This window comes from Nesoenas mayeri, assembly GCF_963082525.1.
Source record: "Nesoenas mayeri genome assembly, chromosome: 3".
Classification (NCBI taxonomy): domain Eukaryota; kingdom Metazoa; phylum Chordata; class Aves; order Columbiformes; family Columbidae; genus Nesoenas; species Nesoenas mayeri.
In genome coordinates this window covers 47380157-47401939 of record NC_137544.1, presented here as the reverse complement: position 1 = coordinate 47401939, position 21783 = coordinate 47380157, and the positions used below count along the sequence as shown (strand labels likewise).

The 21783-nt window shown below is 41.8% G+C and overlaps 1 protein-coding gene across 1 annotated transcript; it reads left to right on the top strand.

Annotated features, from left to right (window-relative positions):
* Positions 1–3656: 3656 nt before the first annotated feature.
* On the top strand, positions 3657–21147 carry SNX3 (sorting nexin 3). The gene is made up of 4 exons (XM_080341154.1): positions 3657–3971; positions 16468–16563; positions 16836–16960; positions 20431–21147. Exons 1-4 carry the CDS (start codon positions 3810–3812, stop codon positions 20534–20536), a joined length of 489 nt encoding a protein of 162 aa, XP_080197280.1. The 5' UTR covers positions 3657–3809; the 3' UTR covers positions 20537–21147.
* Positions 21148–21783: the final 636 nt, after the last annotated feature.

Here is a 21783-nt window from a genome sequence, read left to right as displayed (position 1 = left end):
TACATTGCTTGGAAACACTTATATTAATAAAGCTGCATAAATGTTCCCATATTTATGGACTTAGAGCCATTTTCACTGTTCACAGCTTGCATTTCAGTCAGCTCAAACAGCTCGATGTGTTAGAAACTCATTGCAGAATTTTCCAGCTACACAAGCACTACTCAGCATCTCAGAAAAAGTTCACAGCAGAAATTAATGCCGTGAGGTGGTGGATCACATTTTAAACATGAAGGAATCTAGAAGTATGTATGAGAATCATCTCTTGTTGAAAGAGATAATATTGCATAAAAAGGGAGAAGAGGAATTGAATATAATAAATCTGAACATAAATATCTAAAATGTGGACATTACAAATTATAAATATAAGATTAACAATTTTATCTTGAGGATAAGTATACAATGCAGATACTCAAACACCATGTTTCAAAACACTGGCAGCCAACACAGGAATCAGTAAGTAATTTTTCCACATAAAGTATTGCACAATTAGTTCAATGCCTTGTGGGTTTTGCCTTATCCTGAGTCAGCATTCTCCACAAGTTCTGATAAAATATGCCCATGTTGACTAAAATGTGTTAACGTGAGCACTTCTCAGAAGGCTAGAGAGTCCTAACTGGATAATGGAGAGATTTATTTTCCTTTCCAGTTAAATGTGACCTTTTCTTTTAAAAACAAAGAAACAAGCAAAAATCTACTTGAGAGTTATTACTATACCAAATTTAAAAATTAATCATCCATTAATACCTGCTTTTGTGGGTTCAGGCCATGAGACTCCAGTATTCATATTGCCATTTGAAGTTATGCCAGAACATCTTTGTGCTATAGTTGAATAAATAATGTGTAGTAACAAATCCCTGAGTACCTAATATCTTAGTTGTTACTCTGAACACTTGACGTTTTACATCTGATCTTTGTACCTACAAACACAGTTGACTTCTCTCCCTTCAGATTTGATATTTGGCCCAAAGTTCATGTCAGAAACAGAATCGAAACTTCCGAATTTATGCTCACCTGAATCCTGACAGAATGACCTTTCTAGCAAGCAAAAGCGATTACGGACAGCATAACTCCAGTCTCATGGATCACAAAAAAACATCTAAAGCACAATTCAAAATAAACAAATGCACTTTCTGAGGGCTGGAAGGAAACAAGGAAGCTCACAGGACTCTAATTTTCCCCCACCTTCATTCCTTCTTCCTTCTCTTTGCCTCATTAGATAGCGTGGCTTGCGTACTTTCACACGATGTAAGCGGGGGCCCATCATGAAGCAGGACATCCTCCCCTTTGTGTCTGAGCACTGTAACCTTCTTACTTACAGCGCTATTGACACATGGGCACTGAAACATCCCCTCCCTGTAGCTTGCATGCACACAGCTCTCTGCCACCAGTTATCTCTGTCAGGAAAAGCAGACAAAACAGTGCTGCTAAGATAGTATGCCATGAGAAAAGCATCCAGTCTAAGCCTCATTCCTAGTATTTACCCAGCGTGAGAACAAATTATATTCCTGATTCATCATAGGCTCAGCAACTTCCCAAATGCAGAGTATCACTTTTTTTGTTCCTTTGGAATAGATAATGAAACCAGGCTTGGCCAGGAGGCAGACAATATATTATACTTAAAACAATATCAGTGCTCTGCCATGTCTTCACATTTGCAGTCAGATACGGTAGCATAGGTTGTGTAAGAAACAAAAGCTTATCCAGATGTGTGCAATCTCAGTTGAATTAACGAGTTTTTTCTTGCCTTGCTGCAAGACCAGTTTAAAAACTCTGCCAGCTTAATTTCTGTTTATAAAGTGAGCAGTTGGCAACTATTAGCAGAAAGAAGGGAAGTAAGGAAGGTACACTAGTAAGGGGGAAAAATAATACTGGAGGAATGATGAGCAGAAAATTCACAGAAAAGTTACCAAACAAACCGCCTACACTGTATTAGTTACGTGGATGGGCTATTTTTGTACCTTGGGTTTATCTCTGCTTTCTCATTTTCTTTTTATTAACATAGACAACTGCTAAGAAAACTTGACAGATGTTAACTTTGATTCTCTCAGGTGTGAGAAGCAGCCTGCCATTTTCTCTACTGCCTCCACAAATTTTTAGAAAAAAATTTAACCAGTTTTCTCATTCTACCTGGATGGTAATGGAGCATCACCAGAACTCTTTCTTAAAGAAGGAAGGAAAATTATATATGCATTTAACCACTGGAAGGGTACTGTTAACAGATATTTAAAAAATCTGGAAGACTTTTGATGGTAGAGTCATATAGAAATAGTAGCAGTGGATTAATATAATTTCTATTCACTGATGTCCTAGGTGCATCAGGAAGGTAAACATTCCACTTCTTTTGGCAGTGTTTCTTTTATTTTAACACACCATCTACTTCAATCAGGTACTGAGGAATCAAAGACCTTAAATCTTGGAAGGGAACAATTCCATCAGCTTCCCTTCTCCCTTTCTCTCACTCTTTTTTCTTTCTCTCTTCAAGTTACTATAATACTTAAAAAAAACCAAAAAAAACAACAAAAACAAAACAAAACAAAACAAAAAACCCCACACCTGTGAACACAATTTTCCTTTCCTGGCCTTTATGAATGTGAACAAACTCTTAATCTTTGTAAGATATGAGAATATAAAATCTGAGACGGTTAAACTGCCATCAAATGCATATCATTTATGAAAATTCAGGACTTTTGGTAAGCTTTAATGCTACTACAGACAACAACATTGCCACCTTGCTTGCAGCTTGGCTCAATAATCTAGACTTTGTTTTCAACACAGAGCTTTTGGCAAGCACCTCCTCCAGCCTGCATTTGTACCTGGCTGATTCCTTTTGCTGAACACTCTGCATATACAGCATTTCCTATCCAGTCCTTTCACCCTGGCTCTCACTTTCTCTTTTGTATCTTGAATACGGCATTGCCCTTTTCCCTGATCATGGTACATACAGTTTTGTTCATGTCCATCGACAATGCCATTGCAAAAATAATTTCTTATTCACTTACACCAAGACATAGATTAAATTTCTGACTAATATACCAACCTAACCTTCCTGCGGTACCCCACCTGTAATGAACAGCGACCCTTCCTTTCTACAGCTTTTAAGGACCACAGGTGAATAGTTGCAGCCAGGACTAATGCACTGCCATTATCATTGTGTTGTTAAAATCTTCTTTGGTTTTAAAAAATAATGGCTTAGATCGCTGCTGCGCTGACTGAATCCCCTCGCCGTTGTCCGTCTACGCTCCCGATCCGTGCTACCGCATCAACAGAGGCCGAGGGCCGGGCGCAGGCAAGGCGCCCCGCCGGAGCCGTCCGCACCGCCTCAGGCCGTGCCCCCCGCCGCGCAGAGGAGCTCCTTCCCTGGACGAGAGAAGGGCCGCTAGTTGGGAAGCATCTGCAGGACAACCCGGACCACTCCCTCCAGCAGAGCGCCCATTCGTCCGGCTGGAACCGGGCCGAGCCCCACAACCTGCACCCGACCCCTGGCGCTGCCCGCCTGGCGGGCGGGCCCAACGCTCATGCTCCCACAGCCGACACCACAAGCCTCCCGCGCACGCCGGGATCTGTAGTTCAGAAGGTGGGCAGCCACGCCGGCCGTAGCGAGCGGGCGGCATGTGAGAACTACAGTTCCCAGGGTTCCGTGCGCGCGGGCGGGGGGCGCGCATCCGCTGGCGGCGGCGGCGTGGGTGCGCGTTGCCGGGCGGTCAGCTGGCCGCGGGGCGATAAGAGGGCGGGCGGCGCGGGGCGGCGGCGCTCGGTGCTCGCTCACTCGCGTTCTGCCGCGTTCCGGGGGAGAAGGCGTCCGCTCCGCCATGGCCGAGACGATCGCGGACACCCGGCGGTTGATCAGCAAGCCACAGAATCTGAACGACGCCTACGGGCCGCCCAGCAACTTCCTGGAGATCGACGTGGGCAACCCGCAGACGGTGGGGGTGGGCCGCGGCCGCTTCACCACCTACGAGATCCGCGTCAAGGTGAGGGCCCGGCCTGGCCTAGCCCGGCTCGGTCCGGCGGCGGGGACGTTGGAGCCGGCCCCGCTCCTGTTCGCCGAGGGGCTGGTCCCATCGCCGCCGCCCTGGCCCAGGCTGGTGGCCGGGGGAGCCTGGCGGGCGGCTCCGCGGGGTACGTGCCCGCCCCTCCCGCGGCGGGGCCCTGAGCCTCGGGAGCAAGTGTAAGGCGAGAGAAGGCGAATGCGGAGCCCGTGTGTCGGTGTTGGGCTCTGCCGCGGGCCCTGGCTGCCAATTATGTAACCGGAGGGGTGTCCCTGCCGCCGGGGTGGCGGGGACGGGCCGTCGTGTCCTTTAGAGCCTGTTTGACACCGAGTGCAGTGTGTACCGCTGTGGGGGACGATGGCGGAGCAGCAGTGGACTGAGAGCAGGCCCAGCTTCTGCAAGTGACTGGAGCTGAGAACTCAGATGGTCTCTTGGTAGCTAAGACAATGTATCTCGGTTGAGATAACCAAATGACAAATGCCCATTTGGCACTGCTATGTACAACTGCCATTAGCCTGAAATATTGCTGCACTGTGAGCAACTGCTTATTTGCCTCTAAGTGAGGAGAAGAGGGTGAGCTCTCAGCTCTCTGAAGTGTAGTAAGATGGGTGGATCTGCCCTGAGAAGGAGGTCAAGTTTGGGATTCCAGCAGCCTCAAAAACCTGTAGAGAATGCGTAAATAAGTCTAGTGGGCACAAGTGCTAGATCAAAGCTAGCTGAAGTGGTAAGTTGAGTGTATGTGGGGGAGGGATCCTATTTCATTTGTACCTGAAACATAAATTGAGTGCCTAATAAATAGGCTGTTTCCCACTAAGTGCTATCAAATACTTTTTCTCAGTACCACAAGATTCCTTCCTAGCTGGAAGGGCTGTGTTCACTGACTTGCCTGAAAGGCTTGTAGTCTTGGGTCTGAGAAAAGCCATGTAAAGTCATAACTATGTTCCCTGGTCTTTCTAGTTACATAAACAGGGCCTGGAGGAGTGGACAGAAAAATGCAATATCCATGGCATGGCCCTTGCTTGTGGCTGGTAGGGATTTGAGACAGGGCACCCTTTTAGTATATACTGCCAAGGATTAGTTGGGTTGCAAAATGTGACCTCTTACAGTTTTGTCTTTTTTTTGTAGGTTGTGGTTGAGTCCACTACCTTGTATGGTTTTACTTTGCTACAGCTGATTGAACCTGGTCAGTTATTACAGGCAGTAATAGAGGAGGAAGGAGCCTCACTGATGCACACATTCTCTGTAATAAGAGTTCTTCTTTCCCTGGGCACCATGGAGTCTACATGCCTTCATGGCAGGAAAGGCTTCACCTGTGGGCTGCTGCCTTGGGTGCTAGAGTTCTTCAGACAAGACTAAAAGCCTGTGTGGATTGTCTTGTATTAAAGATCTAAGTTCTCAGTTTAGTGTAACTTTAAAAAGCAAAGGCAACTGAGATCTAAAGCTACTAGGGAGGATACTTCTTTACCTCTGATGCTCCTAAGTTATGTCCAGTAGCTCTTTTCATGTTTCAGGATGTGTCCACAGGGCAGGAAGAATAAACCTAAACAACTGTAGCCTGTGTTTGGCCTTCTGTGTGAGGACAAACTAGAACTTGCCAACTTGTCTTGCATTACACTGCCCTTATCAGGGCCCTAGCTGTCCACTTAGCAGAAATATGTAACTCTACCTTGCTAGGAGGTATTTGTGCCTTAAGTTCTTGATGACTTTTCTTTCCATGAGACCAAGCATTTGGAACTGCTGCATCCAGGGAAGATGATACAAAAGGAACTTAGCTATCTTATGGCTTGGGGATTACACTAGATTTGCTGGAATTAAAAAAATAATTATTTTTAAAAAATCCTTAACTGAAGTTCTTCAGCAGAAAGAAAAGCAGAAAACCAGGTTTTGAGACAGGTTACTCTTGGCCTATGTGCTGTTTTGGGATAGAAAATTCTGGATCCCTGGTGTAATGAAAACCTAGAAGTGACTTGAACAAATATACACTGTGATAGCACTGTGACCTTCCTCTGTTCTTCCTCCCAGTCTGACTACTGTGTAAACATTGCTTCCTCCACCATCCTTACTTGGCATCTCTGTGTGCCTGTGTACAGGACTATCTCTTATAAGGCATCATTCCCTTTTCAATTGTGCACTGCTGTACACAGTGCTTCCACGCTATATACATTCTGTATGCTGTCATGAACTGTAAAACTGAGTTTTATGCCTCTCTATTCTGGAAGGCTACAGAGCAGGTAATACAAGTCATGCAGAGTTATGTTCACTGTCTAAACTTGTATCAATTAACTGCTTCTCAGCAGAACACAGACCATATTGCAAATATGTGAGCTTCAGCATGGGAGAAGAGTTTGAACTTGAATTGCTGTAGTGTTTTATTTCTAAAAGGTAGGTCTTGTGCTATAAGCTGCATTTTGGAGTGTGGCATACCATAGCCACCAGCTAGCCTCTGTGATTTGACAACGGATTGCAGTCACAGTAGCAGCAGACGTCTGCCGTTTCCCCCAGCAGTACTAGCAGTGGTAACAGAACAAACCTGAGAAGATGGAGTTAGCTGTATCATATCTGGAAAGCTATGACTTCAACTAACACCAACATTAAAATGAGAAGTGGTACAGAAATGCCTGGTGTAACTGCTGCCAAATTCTGGTAAAAGCTATTGGAAACCTCATGTTATGGCTGGAGATAATGCAAAGCCAGCAACATTGTCAGAGAGGACACTGAGATCCAGGCTTGCATTGAAGCAATTTTACCATTGTCCTGGTGTTTACAAACTTGGTCGAAGGGTAATTCTATCTTTATTGCTTTGTCTGAATCTCAAAGCTTAATTTTTCTGGGGAAGACTGAGCTTGCTAGGAGACTGCTGAACTGATATCTGATATTTAATATACCAGCAAAAAGTACTTATGTGAAATACTGAAAAGTTCCCCAAAAGCTTTTACTGGCAAGCTTCCTATTGGTATTGCAGCTGAAGCGTATCTGTTGCTTGGAAAGCAACAAGTGAAACAACTTCATGCTTTAGTTCTTGTATTGCTATTTTCATTGTATTCTAGTGGAAGTTGGGAAGCCTGAGGGAAAACTCAAGAGCTTTGCGTAGGCCGGTCAGCAGTATACTACTGGATAAGCAAGTCAGTTGTATTTTAGTACTTGAGAAAGCTTTTCATAGGATGGCTGTGCGTTGCAGTAAATCCATGGTGCTTTCACAAGCAGTTAAGCTCTGTAAGTGTTGCAGGTAGAACCTATACAGCATGTCCAGTGGGCAGCTTACTTCACAGGTGGTCAGCTGGCCAAAGTATTGACTTCTTGAACCAATGCATTAAATAACATTCTATTCTCTGCAAAATGGACAAGGTGATGACAAAGCTTTCCACTATAGCAACCAGTATAAGGCACACACTGTGGTGGTATGCCACTGCGTTGCAGCTTGGCAATGAAAGGCAAACATCTTCTTGAGTAATGGTAAATGACAGAAAAAGCCATCCTGCAGTACTAAAATAGCAAATTTGAGTGGATTGTGTTCTTGACAGGGTACTTGAGAATTTGCTTTCCATCAGCAGTATTAGGTAGTGAGTTTGTACCATTTTAAGGTATCTTTTGTATGAAGGCTTAGGGTGAGCTAAAAAAGAGAACAATGCAGTAGGGTATAAAGCTCCAAGTGCTTTTTCTAGTGAAATAAAACTCTATGAAGTAGTCATCTCATCTAAAGTTGTCTAGGTGATTACAATATGGTAGCTGCACAGTGGTTGAAACTGACATAGTCAGCTAGACTGCCTCCTAAAGTAAATCAACTCAGTATTTCACTGCCCTCACTTCTTGAGGAAGAGTGTGAACCAACAGTTAAGTTCTCCTTGTAAATACCCTTGCACGCCATATGCTGTTTCTCATGAGCCTTTGCTAGCTGTTCTACTCAGGAACCACCACCAGTGTTTTGGTGATTCCCTTCTACTTGTTACACCTTTTCAGGGTGGGCTTGTGCATGTCAACACTCTTCAACCAAGGTGTGTGAATACCTGTCGCTATTTATGAACTGTAAGCCACTCCTTTCTTTGAATTCCAGGGAGCAAGTGTAAAACAAAATGACAGTTGTCATATTATCATCATACAGCATGTCTGCAGTCCTCAATCCAGTTCCGGGTTTCATTTGACTTCTGTTGTAGTTGAGACAAACCGTTTTCCTGGTAAGTGGGTCAACAGGAGCATTTTTGCTCAATCAGGTTCTGTGCAACACCTTCAGTTGCTAAATCCTTTAAGGAGACAAGACTTAAGTTTTACAAGCTAACTCTGATCCCAGTGACTGGTGACATACTTCAAAGCTGTACACCCACTGTAGAAGCAGTGCCATAGATGAGTGCATGGGTTAGGATACTGTCAACAAAGCATACGGATATCCAGGAACTTGCTACATTTGGGAAAATGTCGCTTTGTTAATGTTGTTTAATCTGTTATTGTTTCTGTAGAAGTGACTTCTGTGCTGCTCATTTTAGTTTGGTTTGTCACCTACACTAAAAGGTTAAATTATCTGTTTGTGGTTAGTAAGAACTTGCAGAGAAGTCATTAATATTCAAATGAGCAGAACTAGAATAAAATACCCATTACATGAGCTACTAGTCCAAGTAATTAAGTTGGTTTTTTTTTAGTCAAACCAAAGTTAAACAGAAGGTCTTTGTCTTAATTATGTTCTTTAATGTTGAATGGCCTGTTGGCTCTAATCAATATGATTAAACTCAGCACTAAGGCACACCTTAGCTTCTCAAGTTTCCACAGCTCAGTGACTTGTCTTGAGATGTAGAAAGGTAACACCTTGCTGCTGTGCTTACAGGTGTTGTGAAATGCATCACTTGAGTGACATGGATGCTCTTGAAGGCAGCAGTCACCTTTCCAGTATCTTCTGTAGGCAGACTCCTGTAGACCTACAGAGGTACTTGACTACATTGGCCCTGTGTGAGGAAGGAAGTGAACACATAGGCTGTGAAGTGCCTGCAGTATTAAAAATAGTATTGGTCTCAAAGGATTGGAGAAGTATAGCGAAGTACTGCTAAACTTGAGCTGCTTCTGGAAGTTTGTTCTCATCTTAAGCTTTTTTTTTTAAGACCTAGCTTGGATACAATATTTGCATTTCAGCATATTTGTAGTAGTCTGACTTGAGTAACTGACTGATTTGAGTCTGACTTCTGGAATCAAATCAAGTCAGAGTAAGATGGTAAATGAACCGAAAGTATGACTTGCTCAGAAAGCACTTGTCTTACGCCATGGTTTTGCAAGGTGGCACTCTTGATCTGGTGAATGTGTCTTTGAAAGGTTCTGTCCTTGAAAGGTACCCAATTTCCTGTCCTTCATGTGTTTGGCAGGGTTTGAAGTTGCAGATTCTTCTCCCGCCATGAGAAGAATCAAATCTGCTGGTACACCTAGTTGACTTGGGCATTGTTCAGTTTCACAGTGTTGAGTTATGACTAAACACTGACTCAGTGTGGATGTGCTTAGGTATGCATAATCAGCACTAATTCTCTATTTTTTCTACTACTGCAAATCTTGCGTCATGCTGCAAATCTGCTCTAACTCTAATTACTCTTTTAATACCCTATTCTAGACACTGCTACCAGTTAGATACTTTTAGACTCCTCTTCAAAGAGTAAAAATGCACTGATTCTGGTGACTGTTTTTATGTTCTACAGCACAGGTACTACACCTTGACAAATATTAACTGTTCCATTGAGTAATAATTCAGAAAAGGATAGCTGGAAGGCTAAGAACTTCCTAGGACACTGACTTGGGAGACAGAAGTGGAATAGCTTGGCTGAAAAGAAACTTCCAAAGCAAGGAGAGTGGATTTACAAGTCTATTGCATGTATTTGCTCAGCAGCTGATTCTTTTGTAGAGGTTTTTGATTAAACTAGGTTCAAAAGCCTAGTCCAAAGGTGCTGATCTAGTTCAGTGTTGATGTCTGTTACTTTGTTAATAAAATAACCAAGTCTCTGAATAGTGCTTCTTGTTAGTATATTAGTTTAACTGGTGACTTGGAGTCTTTTTATTCCTGTGCATACAATGTGGGCCTGGAGTGCACTCCAGTACAGTGCTGAACAGACCAAATCAAATGGAACAATGACTAATCTTTGTAGGGCAGATGGCCGTGATCCAGGTAGGCATGTGATGCCAGAGTATTTTGATACATCTTTATTTTTAGATGGCCTGCCAAAAAAGTGTCAACTTAAGCTTCAGAGCAGTCAGGTCTCTACTGTTTTTCATCTGGGGAAATAAATAATGCAGTGTAGATTTTTGTGAGCTTCTAACTGTAGGGGAAGTATTTTTAAAGTTTTTTTCACTTGGTAATGCAGTGCCAGTTGCATCGCTGGAGGCTGGTTTAGCAAGAACATAATCTGAGTGCCCTATGAAGGGCCTGAAGTTGCTGTTGCCGCTGTAACTTTTTTGATGTGAGAAGGTTGGAGAAACCATAACCTTCTGCTCAAGGTATAAAACCAAGTATTTACCAACTGAAAATATGTTCATGTTCATGAACATATTCCTTCTGTGGCTATTTCTTAAGAATCCATCTCAAAATTTCTGTCATGGGAGTATCTTCTGGGGCACATGACAGTATATTAATTTATATATATATAAAAAATATAGTTTGTGTTGGCCACAAAGCTGATCTTGAAAGTATAACTATTAGCTAGTGTATAGCAGCTTTACTCTAAAATCCAGAAGAAAATGAAGCTATATCCTAAGTGTTTTAAAGGTGCCTCTATGCCTGGAAATAAAGCTTCAGAGACTGTTTCTGTGAGCCTAAACTGCAGCACCCCTGAGCACTAAGATATGCTACAAAGAAATGAAGAGGAACTGTCAGCCTTTCTGGAGCTGTTAGGTGACCACTTAATAATGTGAATGTTACTGTTCCAATAAAACTGGAAATATGAAGAGAATTTCTTGATACTTAGTATACTTCTATACAAGTTACTTGTATGTTGCTGCTTGCATGTTTGTGAAGTGTAGGGATACTGGGCTATCTCTAGCTTGCAAAGCACATTAAACTTTTGTTCCTGATAAAAGCTATCAATTGCAGCAATTCACTGCAGTCTTGTCAGCCCCATTTGACCATAACTGGTAGATGTCAGCTAATGATGCTAATGTGGTGCCTCTTCGGTCATTCTCAATGAGGAAAGAATGGTAACATTACGGTATGGCAAACCAGAACATGTGGCAGTTATACCATGCAGTTGTGTAAAAGTAGTCTCTTGACAAAGATTACTGCTTGTATGAAGAGATAGTAAGAAGCTTGAATTTAGCTTCTGAGAGTCAAGGCCACAAACTTCTATCAAAAGTGAGCTGAGTGCTTTCTTTCACTGTATTTTAATGGGAATAGAGTTGTATCAAGGCTACCATAACCTACTTGAAAAGCCAACATCAAAGTAGGTGCTATGGCAACAGCACAGCTTGATTCTCAGTCTGTTAGGAGTGGGAGACATGGGCAACGAAATGCTGCTGATGAGTGTTACACTGGCAGATGAGGAAATGAATCAAATTTACCTCAGACTATCCTGGACAACTACAGCTGTGGAGTTTCTGCAGTTGCAAGGGTGGACTGGGCTGCACTGACCTTCAGAATCAATCTAATGGAGTGTCAGCATGCTCTTTGAAGGAACCCAAATGCTGTTTGCATCGAATTTGTGCCTGGAAACAAATTCATAGGAGCAAGTCTGGCTATTTTCAAGGCTTTTTCCACTCACTGGGTAAATTAATCTAGTTTAGATAACACTTAAAATTACTTAAAATTCTAAACTAATGTATTTGAAATACTCTAGTGTTCCTCCTGCATCAAAGGTAACTTGTGTACTGGAATGCCTGCACTGGAGAGCTGTGTATCTGAAGCTGAATGGGGAGCATTGACTAGTACTCAAACTACTTGCATTCTGCCTGTGAAAGTCTTCTCACCTGTATACATAAACAATTTTCAGACTTTTAACTGGACATAGCTCGGGGATTGACTGTAGTAACAGCTAGAAGACTATCTGGTTACCTAAGCTACTGTCTTAGGACTGTAATTTGCTTCTGAGGTGAACTGGGAACCTCTTGAGCTTGGAGATGGACTTGCAGCTTGAATATGTTGTATTAATAATAACACAAATATAGCTAAAGAAATATGTCTTCTGTGAATACAGGTTTTGCTCTGAAGTCGATTAGCAGGCAACCACTGCTTTCCATTACCAGTTTGAACACTAGCCAAATTACTGTAGAAACTCATCTGGCATCTGAGTAGAAGATTGCACGAGTGACTTAAGGGCCTGGGTTTCTCATCTGCTGTTTAGTTATGTACGTTGGGACCAGTTCTGATAGTGTTTATTCCAGCATGCTGGCTTGGCCATTAACTCACTCAGCAGAATGCACACTGTTAGTTTAACAGTCAGAGGAAGCCTAATGGGTGTATGCTTATAGTCTGATAAAGAAATGATGCTAGAGAGAATCTGTGTTGTCTTAGCAGCTCAGAAGGCCAGTCATATCCTGGGCTGCATCAAAAGTGTGGCCAGCAGGTTGAGGGAAGTGATTCTGCCCCTCTATTCTGCTCTGAGATCCCACCTGGAGTCCTATGTCCAGCTCTTGAGCCTGCAGTACACAGAAGACATGGACTTGTTGGAGGGGGGCCAGAGGAGGCCACAAAAATTATCAGAGGGCTGGAACACCTCTGCTATGAGGACAGGCTGAGAGAGTTGGGGTTGTTCAGCCTGGAGAAGGCTCCAAGGAGACATTGTGGCCATTCAGTTCTTAAAAGGGGCCTATAAGAAAGCTGGGAACATACTTTTTAGCAGGGCATGTTATGACAGGACAAGGGGTAAAGGCTTTAAACTAAAGGAGGGGAGAATCAGGCTAGACATGAGGATGTAATTTTTTACAATGAGGGTGGTGAAACACTGGCACAGGTTACCCAGAGAGGTGGTAGATGCCCTGTCCCTGGAGACATTCCAGGCCAGGCTGGATGGAGCTCTGAGCAACCTGATCTAGTTGAAGATGTCTGTGTTCATTGCAGGGGGTTGGACTGGGTGACCTTGGAAGGTCCCTTCCAACCCAAACTGTTCTATGACTCTGTGATCTTTCTGTGCTTAAGATTTTTGGGCTATGTGGGATTTCTGGAGAGCTTGTTTATTGGTCCTTCTGGAATAATGCTTTATCTACAATTCTGACAAGTGATTTGGTTGTCTAATATGTTAGGTAATGCATAACCTTTTCAGGTTCAGCACTTGCAGTCAAACTGCTAGGAGGCAGGATTTCAGACTAGGAAGTTGTTGAAAACGCTTTTGATAAAAATGAGCCTAATTATTACACTGTAGAAGAAACAATTACTGCAGTAATTATGTAGAATTTATCAGAGGAATGAGCTGTGCTCCAGGGCCTGTGCCAAACTGGGTCATGAGTTTCATGATAGTAGACTTGGCAGATCAGCAGGCTAGAAAACTGACACTAGTGCTGGATGCACATGGGGAGAAATGTTTGTAAAAATAAAACTAGCCTGACTTTAGGTTTTGTGCCTTAGTCTCATCTCTGTTTCAGCAGGCAAACAAAGCACTAATGGTATTCAGAATAGTTACTGGCACCTCAGTGACTAAACAAAGAATTCCCAACATACTGTGAAACTGAGAATAAATTTGAAATGCTGTATGGTCTTGAAGTGACACTTCAATTGAAATCCAAAGTTTCTGCTGACACCTTAGAGTTGTCTCTTTCTACTGAATTCTTACTCAGTGATAGTCCATGCTTCAGCAGCTGTCTGGCTTGCTTAATGAAAACCATCTGTCCATGGTAGGTGGAGGCTGTAAGACATGTAGAAACCCTTTCACTGAAGGAAGAAGGGGGTCTGCTAAAACAGGGTTATTAATGAGAAGCAGGGTTATGAATTAGAAAGGCACATACAGTAACTTCAGGTGTGAATATATCCCGAGTTAAAAATAGGGACCTAGGATGTAAAAGGGTTTAATAGTACAAAACAGGACTCTCAAATTTCTTTCTCTAAAGAAATATAGATCCCTTCTAACAGCATCACACATGAATAATGGTGCTCTATCAGTACTAGTTTCGGGAGAAATGAGAATTGCTGTAGTTTCTGGATTTTGAGAAACATGAGATTTAGAAGTTGATCTCTGATAGGGAGCTCTAATTCATATCCAGACCAAAGGACAGGGAACACACACTTTGCTTTAGCATGTAGTTGTCAAAATGTGACTTGAAAGACACTTAATTTAATGGCAGCCTTCTAGCATACATTTAAGTTGGAAGATTTCCAGTGCTTATGATCAAAATTGGAGATTTTTCAACTCAATGGGAAAACAAGTACTCTAGCTGTCCTTTTCTCCAACTTGCTAGCTGGGCTAGCATGTCAAAAGTTCAAAAGGGGATGCAGAAGGTAAAATAAGCTCAGCTGGCACTTGTACCCCGACATTGTACCTGTAAGCCCAATATGTTGTTTGGAGATTAACTTTGTGGACTTCATGCCCAGAAGCATGAAAAGAGTTCCTGGAGACCTGGCAACTGATTGTTTTTAGCTGCTTTTATTCAGTTCTAATCCCTCTTGTAAGTAACTTGAGACGAGAATGGAATACTTTCTGCAGGTGAGAGCCTATATGTTAAATATTGGAAAAGACTTTCTATCCAAGACACTGACAAAGAGTTGATGTTGTAATGTGGAAGGCTGAATTTGGCTAAAAAGCCAATAGCTGAAACTGGAGAAAAATAATCCAGTACTTCACTTCTGGGAATCTCCTTCATGCACTCTGGGGGACCTAGCTTTATTTACTCTTGAGTATTCTTATCCTCAAGATGAGTGTTTATTTATGAAGCCTGACTTCTGACATAAGTCTTAAGTGTGATTTTATTATTAGTCACTAGTACAATCAACAACATTTTACCTGGGAAGGAGAGCTTGAATACTTTTAAACACTTAGCAATAAGAGATTTCATAACAAAACACTGTTCTGTACTTTCTCTGTAGATTCTGGACTAAATAGTGTAATGTGGAAGTACCCAACTAACTTGTCAAGTACTTTTGAACTGTGACAGCCAAAAGCTCCTTATGGCTGGCAGTAATACAATGGCCTGTAGTCATAGGCCTACCTAGTGCAGGACAGTATCTTTGCAATTAAATCTGTTTTGAGCAGCCAAAAGTGTCACTCGATGATAGCTCAAGCATAGTAGCCTATAAATGGCACTGTACAGGGATATCCACTCAAACTGGGACTAGAAGCTGAGTGATGTGGCTTACAACTTAAAAGTAAACCAACAATAACCAGAAGGCACTAGCTGAGAATGACTACTATGCTTTTGCCAACAGGAAAACTGGGAATAACTTTAGTCCCATGTGAACATCAGCATCCTAGAGTACTCCTAAAGTCTTCTTTCAAGGTGTATAAGGCAGTGAATATTCCACCTGAGAACAAGAAGCTTTATTCTGTTAGTGCTGATTATGGATGGCAATTACAGACTCTTGGTCTTTCCTTAGTAGGCTGTAACTCCTACCTGTTTTTTAATTTTTTTTACACTCTAGCCAGTTTGCCATCTCAATTACATTTAAGCTTCAGATTGTGGTGATGTCATTATGAGTGCTTTCTTCGTGCCTACTCTTAAAGTAACATGCAAGTTGGATTAGAACAATGGGATAACCTGGCATCCCAAGAATGAATACATGTAATACAGGCTCTTACACAAGTTAACGTAAGGACACCTATCAAAATGCTCAGGTATGCTCTTGTGCAGCATCATAGCTTGGCTCCCATTTGGTGGGTGTTATAGTTGGGTGCTGACTCTTAGCCTTGGTTAGGAAAATTCTGCCTCATCAAGCTCCACTTGATTTAACTTCGTAGCAAAACAGTCTGATCTTATCAGCACTGGATATTGTGTTGCATCTCAGCCTTGTGGGCTTCTTTGGAGCTGTGTAAACTTGGCAGCTTGTACTAGTAAATCTTCAGCTTCATCTGTTCTGAATGGATTCACTGTAAGACTTATTGGTTTTGCTTTTAAAGATGTTGTATCAGGTGGCAGAACAGTACAGGAAGCTTGGTCAATGTCCTGTGCTGGTACCTGAAACACTCCCTTGAATGCAACAAGAGCAGCCTGCGTTGATTCAGACTCTTTCTTCTCCCCACCCCGATCTTGTATGAATATTGGTATTGGAAGTCCAGATCCCGAGACAGTGAGAATAGCAGATGCTTCTGCAACCTTAGGAACACCTCCTCAAGTGACTAGCAAATCTCCTATTCTCCTAAGTGATACAGTGGCAAAATACTAGTGATTAGGATGCTGTGTAAATGAGACCCACAGTTAAGCAGTTTGAGGCACAGCTTATGTAGCTCACAGAGCTTTATCTTTATTTCTGTGTCTTCAGTGTTTCTCAATACTGTTGTTGTTGCTGAAGTGGAACTAATTTGTAACTTAACAGTTTGTTTCTTGCTTCTGCATATCAAAACTTCTAGTTTGTCTAATCCATAGATTATATTATTGTTTTCAGACAAATCTACCTATCTTCAAATTGAAAGAATCTACGGTCAGAAGAAGATACAGTGACTTTGAATGGCTAAGGAATGAACTAGAAAGAGAAAGCAAGGTGGGTCAAATGTCCAGAACTAAAACACTGTCTTTCAGCAAACCTCAGCTGTACAATGATATAGGCTGTTTAATGGTTTTGAGTTAATTCAAAGTTAAACTACTTGAATTCAACTTATCTCTATGGCAGATACTGTTCTTCTCTGGTTGTGTTTTATCACTTCACTAGGGATGTGATTATTGAGTTGGGTCCTCTAAGAGGAAGAGGTGGCAGAGGAGATGTATAATCTTGCTTACAGGCTGCACCTAAGGATGATTTTCTAAATCTTTCAGGTTGTGGTGCCACCTCTACCAGGAAAAGCTCTTCTCCGTCAGCTCCCCTTCCGAGGAGATGATGGCATATTCGATGATTCCTTTATAGAGGAAAGGAAGCAGGCTCTCGAACAATTCATAAACAAGTAAGTGTTAGTTATCTGGAGACAAACCTGGAACTTGGTTCTGGAAAAATGAATTAAAACTGCTCATCCTCTAATTTTGGTAGCTGCACTATGTTCAGAATGATAACTTTCATATAATCTTTCAGTAGGACATACTAACATTGCTCATGCAGTGTTTAGTTTGGCTATCTTAATGCTTACCTGAACAGCTGAAATGAATGTTAATGTTGTTAATTTATGCAAATTACTACTAAAATTATAGCATCCAAAATAGTTCTATTTTTTCATTTCTGAAAAGGTATCCTCCATTGGGTAAAAAATGGAGCTTACAATGGGCTTACAGCAGTTTAGATTGATTGCAGATGTGAAGCATTATCAGTTTGTGTAATAATGCACATTTTCTCTAATCATCAGGAGAATCTTTCTGAAATGTAAAAACTACCTGAGGTATGCACATATATAGTTTGAAATAGATACTTTGGTTTTTGTCACTGCCTTTCAAAAGGTGGGCAGAAATTATGGTAACCAAGTCCATTATTCCTATTCTACCATTTAACGCTGCTGACTGCTCTCTGTAGAATGACCTGAGCTACTTTCATTTCTTTAACAATGTGGATACAAACAGTGAGTAAGAAGGAATACTGTCAGTTAACCACCTCTTCTGGTCTCTAGAGCCAACACTGTTCAGACCAGCTGAATTTGGGACTCTTTCCTTTAAAAGTTCAAGCTTGTCAGTTCTACTAGTGTTTTAATCTTGTTCAATAGCAATGCTGTTTAACAGAAACAAAGGTTGTGAGTTAAGCCAGAATTTCATCTGCTCCTCAGTTATTGTTAGTCAGGTCAGGCATGTGGCTTGGAGTTGCAAGTGACTGGTTCGCTATAACTCTGTCTTGTTAAAGTAACTTAAGATATTTCATACAGTCACACTTAAGTTTTCATTCACATAGTTGCTTGCTCAATTTATAGGTACTGCTAATGGTTCTGAGCAGGTAAAATGCTTCAGAATGGCCTTTCCTCTGTTCAAAGACAATTTCCAAGGTATCTAGTTTTGCAGTTCTAGACATGAAGGTGAATGTGCTTGTAAGATGAAATGTGTTGGGTATTTTTAAGGCTGTACAATCAAGGCAGTCATGACTGAAGTACAGCTATCCATGTAGCTTGGGACTCGAAAGTGTGGAAGAAGTGCACTTACTGAAAATTTTGTATGCCAAGTACAGAGGGCTGATTATGTTCTGAAGCAGCAAATAGTGAAATAGTCAACTGAAGTCTGCAGAAAAACTCAAGATAGCTGGGAGAAGTGAAGTGGCCAGTTTACTAGTATCACTTGTTCAGTCCTACAGCAGGGTAATACATTGATCTTGTGGAAGTATAAAGCTTCTTGGTCAATTTTTCCTCCTCTGAAACATAAAAGCAGGCTATTAATGTAGATATGGATGTAATGGCAGACTTGAGTACAACTGGAACAAGATTCTTCAGGCAGAACTCCTGGCTATTCAACTTTGTCAATTTATTCTAATGGCATGACCAACTCATCAAACAACTATTACTGAAGTTTTGAACCATGTAGAAGCTTTGAGACTTCTACCAAGTACTCTGGGTACTGGTTAAATTTGTCCTGAAGTTAATCTGCATAATACATTGACATTACTTCATTCTCAAAGCTGGTCTTTGCTCCTAGAACTAGAGGAGAGTCTCTCAGATAACTGATATCACTGTATCAAAAAAAGAACTTGATACACCACTGCCAGTTCTTGATATCCAAAATGTTAAGAAGCTTTGTCATGGGGGGGGACTAAATCACAGCAGTGCAGCTTCCTTGAGTCAGCTGTCTTGAGCCCGCTTGCTGACACCACCATCACCACTGCCTACAATGACATTCATAGGGGTAGCTATGTTGCAACACACTTGCCTGCCTGAACATGACTTTCGGTTACATGAAAATTTTTGAAGTAGCAGCTGCTCTGTGTAAGGGTCACCTTAGAGAAGAAAGCTGAGTAAAAGCCAATGGAGAGTGAGGTATTCATTTGAAACCAAGAGCTGAATCTGAGAGATTAGATCTGGTCTTGCAATTGAGCCACCAGTTTGCAAGGCTTCCTGAAAGAGAGAAGAAATATGTTGCTGCCTCATCATCTTCTCCTGTATATCTTTCTCTTGAAGTTCATTGCCAGCAACTTCAGTCTGATGGGACTGAGAAACTTGAACTAGTTACTCCAGATTGTCTTCCTTGTGAACTAATGCTTGAGACTGCTGCCCATTTACTAGAACCTGGCAAGATTGTTATGTTTTATGACTGCACTTGAAATAATCTATCAATGCTGAGTAGGAGAGCTCAGCTTCCTCATTAAAGGACACCCTCAGTGATAAGTGAGTAATGACAACTGAACCTGTCCTGTGGTGAAATAAGCACTAACATACGTTTGGAGGAGATGCACAGAAGTGCTTGAAGTACTGATGTTGAGCCACTGGAGTTGACTGTGTTTAACATATGTTCAACTAGATAACTTCTATTTAGAGTAGCTATGTTCTGGCAGAGATGGAGACCATAAAGGTGACACAAGCTGTCCTAGAGAAGATGAGAGGCTTTCTCTCTTGAAGGGAGGAGATTGTCTTAATTGACTAGATGTAACTGTTCAAACCATACTGCTTTAGGTTTTCATATCCATAAGTGATAAACTTCCATGGATTCTGATTCCCTTGTATTTTTACCTGTATAGAAGGCTGCATGGTGTTTCAAGGGTTTAAATGCAATACCTTGTGGTTTTCTTCCAAGCCTGGGAGTGTTTTCTAATTCAATTTCACTCCTTTGCTCTTAAAAGGATGGTGGATCAGTCTATATGTGGACCAAAACTAAATCTGCTGTAGAGGTGCTGGTCTCTTTTAGAGCAGACAAGTTCTGTGTCTCCTATGTTTCATATCTAAAGACATCTGCAGTTGACAGAATGGCCCATACCCTCTGACTGTGCATCAGTGCTGCTTGTACATGCTAGGAATAGTGACCACGGTAAGTCACTGATCTAAACAGCATCAGAAGCTTGAGAAGACCTTCACACCCTCTGGTGGAGTAAGTCTTTAACTCTGCCTGGACCACTGCTGTTAAATTAGACCAAGAACTGAAGAGTTAAACTGCATTTAGAAGGGTGTTCTGTGTCAAAGGCATCAAAACGTGTAAAAATCCACTTAGCTTGCCTAACTCTAGGTTTCCTAATGCTAGGATGGGCTCTTTGATAGTCCCCCTCAATTGTAGGTGACAGATGATGACATAACATGGTTCCAAATGATCAGCAGTTGCTCAGGATTCTTATGGACTTGCTTCATCTGTGGGAGAATGACAAATCTTGCTGCTGGAAATTCTAGTCACCAACAGTGAACTGGAAGCAGGATCTATGCCTGAGTGCAGAACCATAGGTTACTGATAAGAAGCCTTGCTCTGCTGGCTAGCTACAAGTAGCCTCAATTTGTTAGCACTAATGCTTGTTTCTTTTTCTCTCTAGGGTTGCAGGCCACCCACTGGCACAGAACGAGCGCTGTCTTCACATGTTCCTACAAGATGAAGTAATAGACAAAAACTACACACCATCCAAAATAAGACATACTTGAGTCCTGAAACTATCTTCTCAAACATTAGTGGTTCTTATGCTTGGTTTTAAGAGGTTGTAGTTTGTCTTAGCATGCTGAGGATAAACAGGCATGAAGTCTCCACTAACATCAGTACACTGCTTCGTCTTTGCATATGCTTTATAGCACTAAAGAACTCACTTGTCTTCTAGCTAAATCCCTCTGAACCCTTGATTTAAGAGTATTATACTATGAGACCATCCACCCCTTGCAATGTCTCACAAATCTTTCCACTCTTATTTGCAATGACTTAACAATGTTTACTGACTTGGCCTTACTTGAACTTGCACAGTTGTAGTGTCACGTGTTCACTTGTATTTGACTAAACTGCTATGCTGTTTCTGAGGTAGTCATCTATCTGAACTTCTGTAGAAAGACTGCTTTATTTCTGATAACCTCTGTGAGAAACACTTATGCAATTGTCTTCAAGCGTGTAAAACACTTTATACTGAAGTAATGAGGGAATTATCTTTATATTCTGTAAGAGGGAAAAAACCAAATTTATATACTAAAGTAACTTGTCTAAAGTTTTGAAATAAAAGTGAAAATGCACTTCAAATGTTTTGTCACTCTTGACCTTGAGTGTGGAGTGCCTCATGCTTTCTCAGCAGCAGGGACTTGACTATACAAAGTGAGCTGGTGTTTCAGCCTTGCTGTGATGCTTTTCTGCAATGTAATCTGGTGTTACTAACAACCAGCACTAAATATCCTCTGATGCTGGCACTCACTGCTGGAGTGTTAAAGAACACATAGAGGTATTAAAGGCTGTTCCTGAGCCAAAGCTGGAACCCTGTTCATGGGAGGCAGCCAACAGATCTGTCGCTTCGGTAAGTTTGGGAAAAGAGTACCTTTCAACTTGGCATGAGAAGCACCAACCTAGCTTCAAATAGCAAGTGAAAATTATAGCATCCTACTGAGAAAGGAATGTTGATGTAACCTATAATGTAACTTTAGTCCTAGACTGGAGTAGCTCTGCAAATACAACTGGGAACATGAAGGTGTACAAGCCTGCTGTAAGATGTGGTCACAGCCACTTCCCTGAACACTGAAGAAAGGGGAAGCCTGTAGCATTGTTCTTCTGTGACCACTGATGGAATTAAGGTGGTTGATGCCAGAACTGCAGTTCACAAGCAACATTACTGAATTCTTCTTTCTTAATAGGTGCTTCTATAGATGGAGAAGCTTCCTTAGTGCTTCCAAATATGTCATGGGAGCTACCCATTCAGGTG

Bases quoted from the DNA above. Each gene is read 5' to 3' on its own strand.
- SNX3 (XM_080341154.1), top strand. From the start codon at position 3,810: ATGGCCGAGACGATCGCGGACACCCGGCGGTTGATCAGCAAGCCACAG. The intron at 3,972-16,467 runs GTGAGGGCCCGG...TATTGTTTTCAG, and splicing joins CCTACGAGATCCGCGTCAAG to ACAAATCTACCTATCTTCAA. The intron at 16,961-20,430 runs GTAAGTGTTAGT...TTTTCTCTCTAG, and splicing joins CTCGAACAATTCATAAACAA to GGTTGCAGGCCACCCACTGG.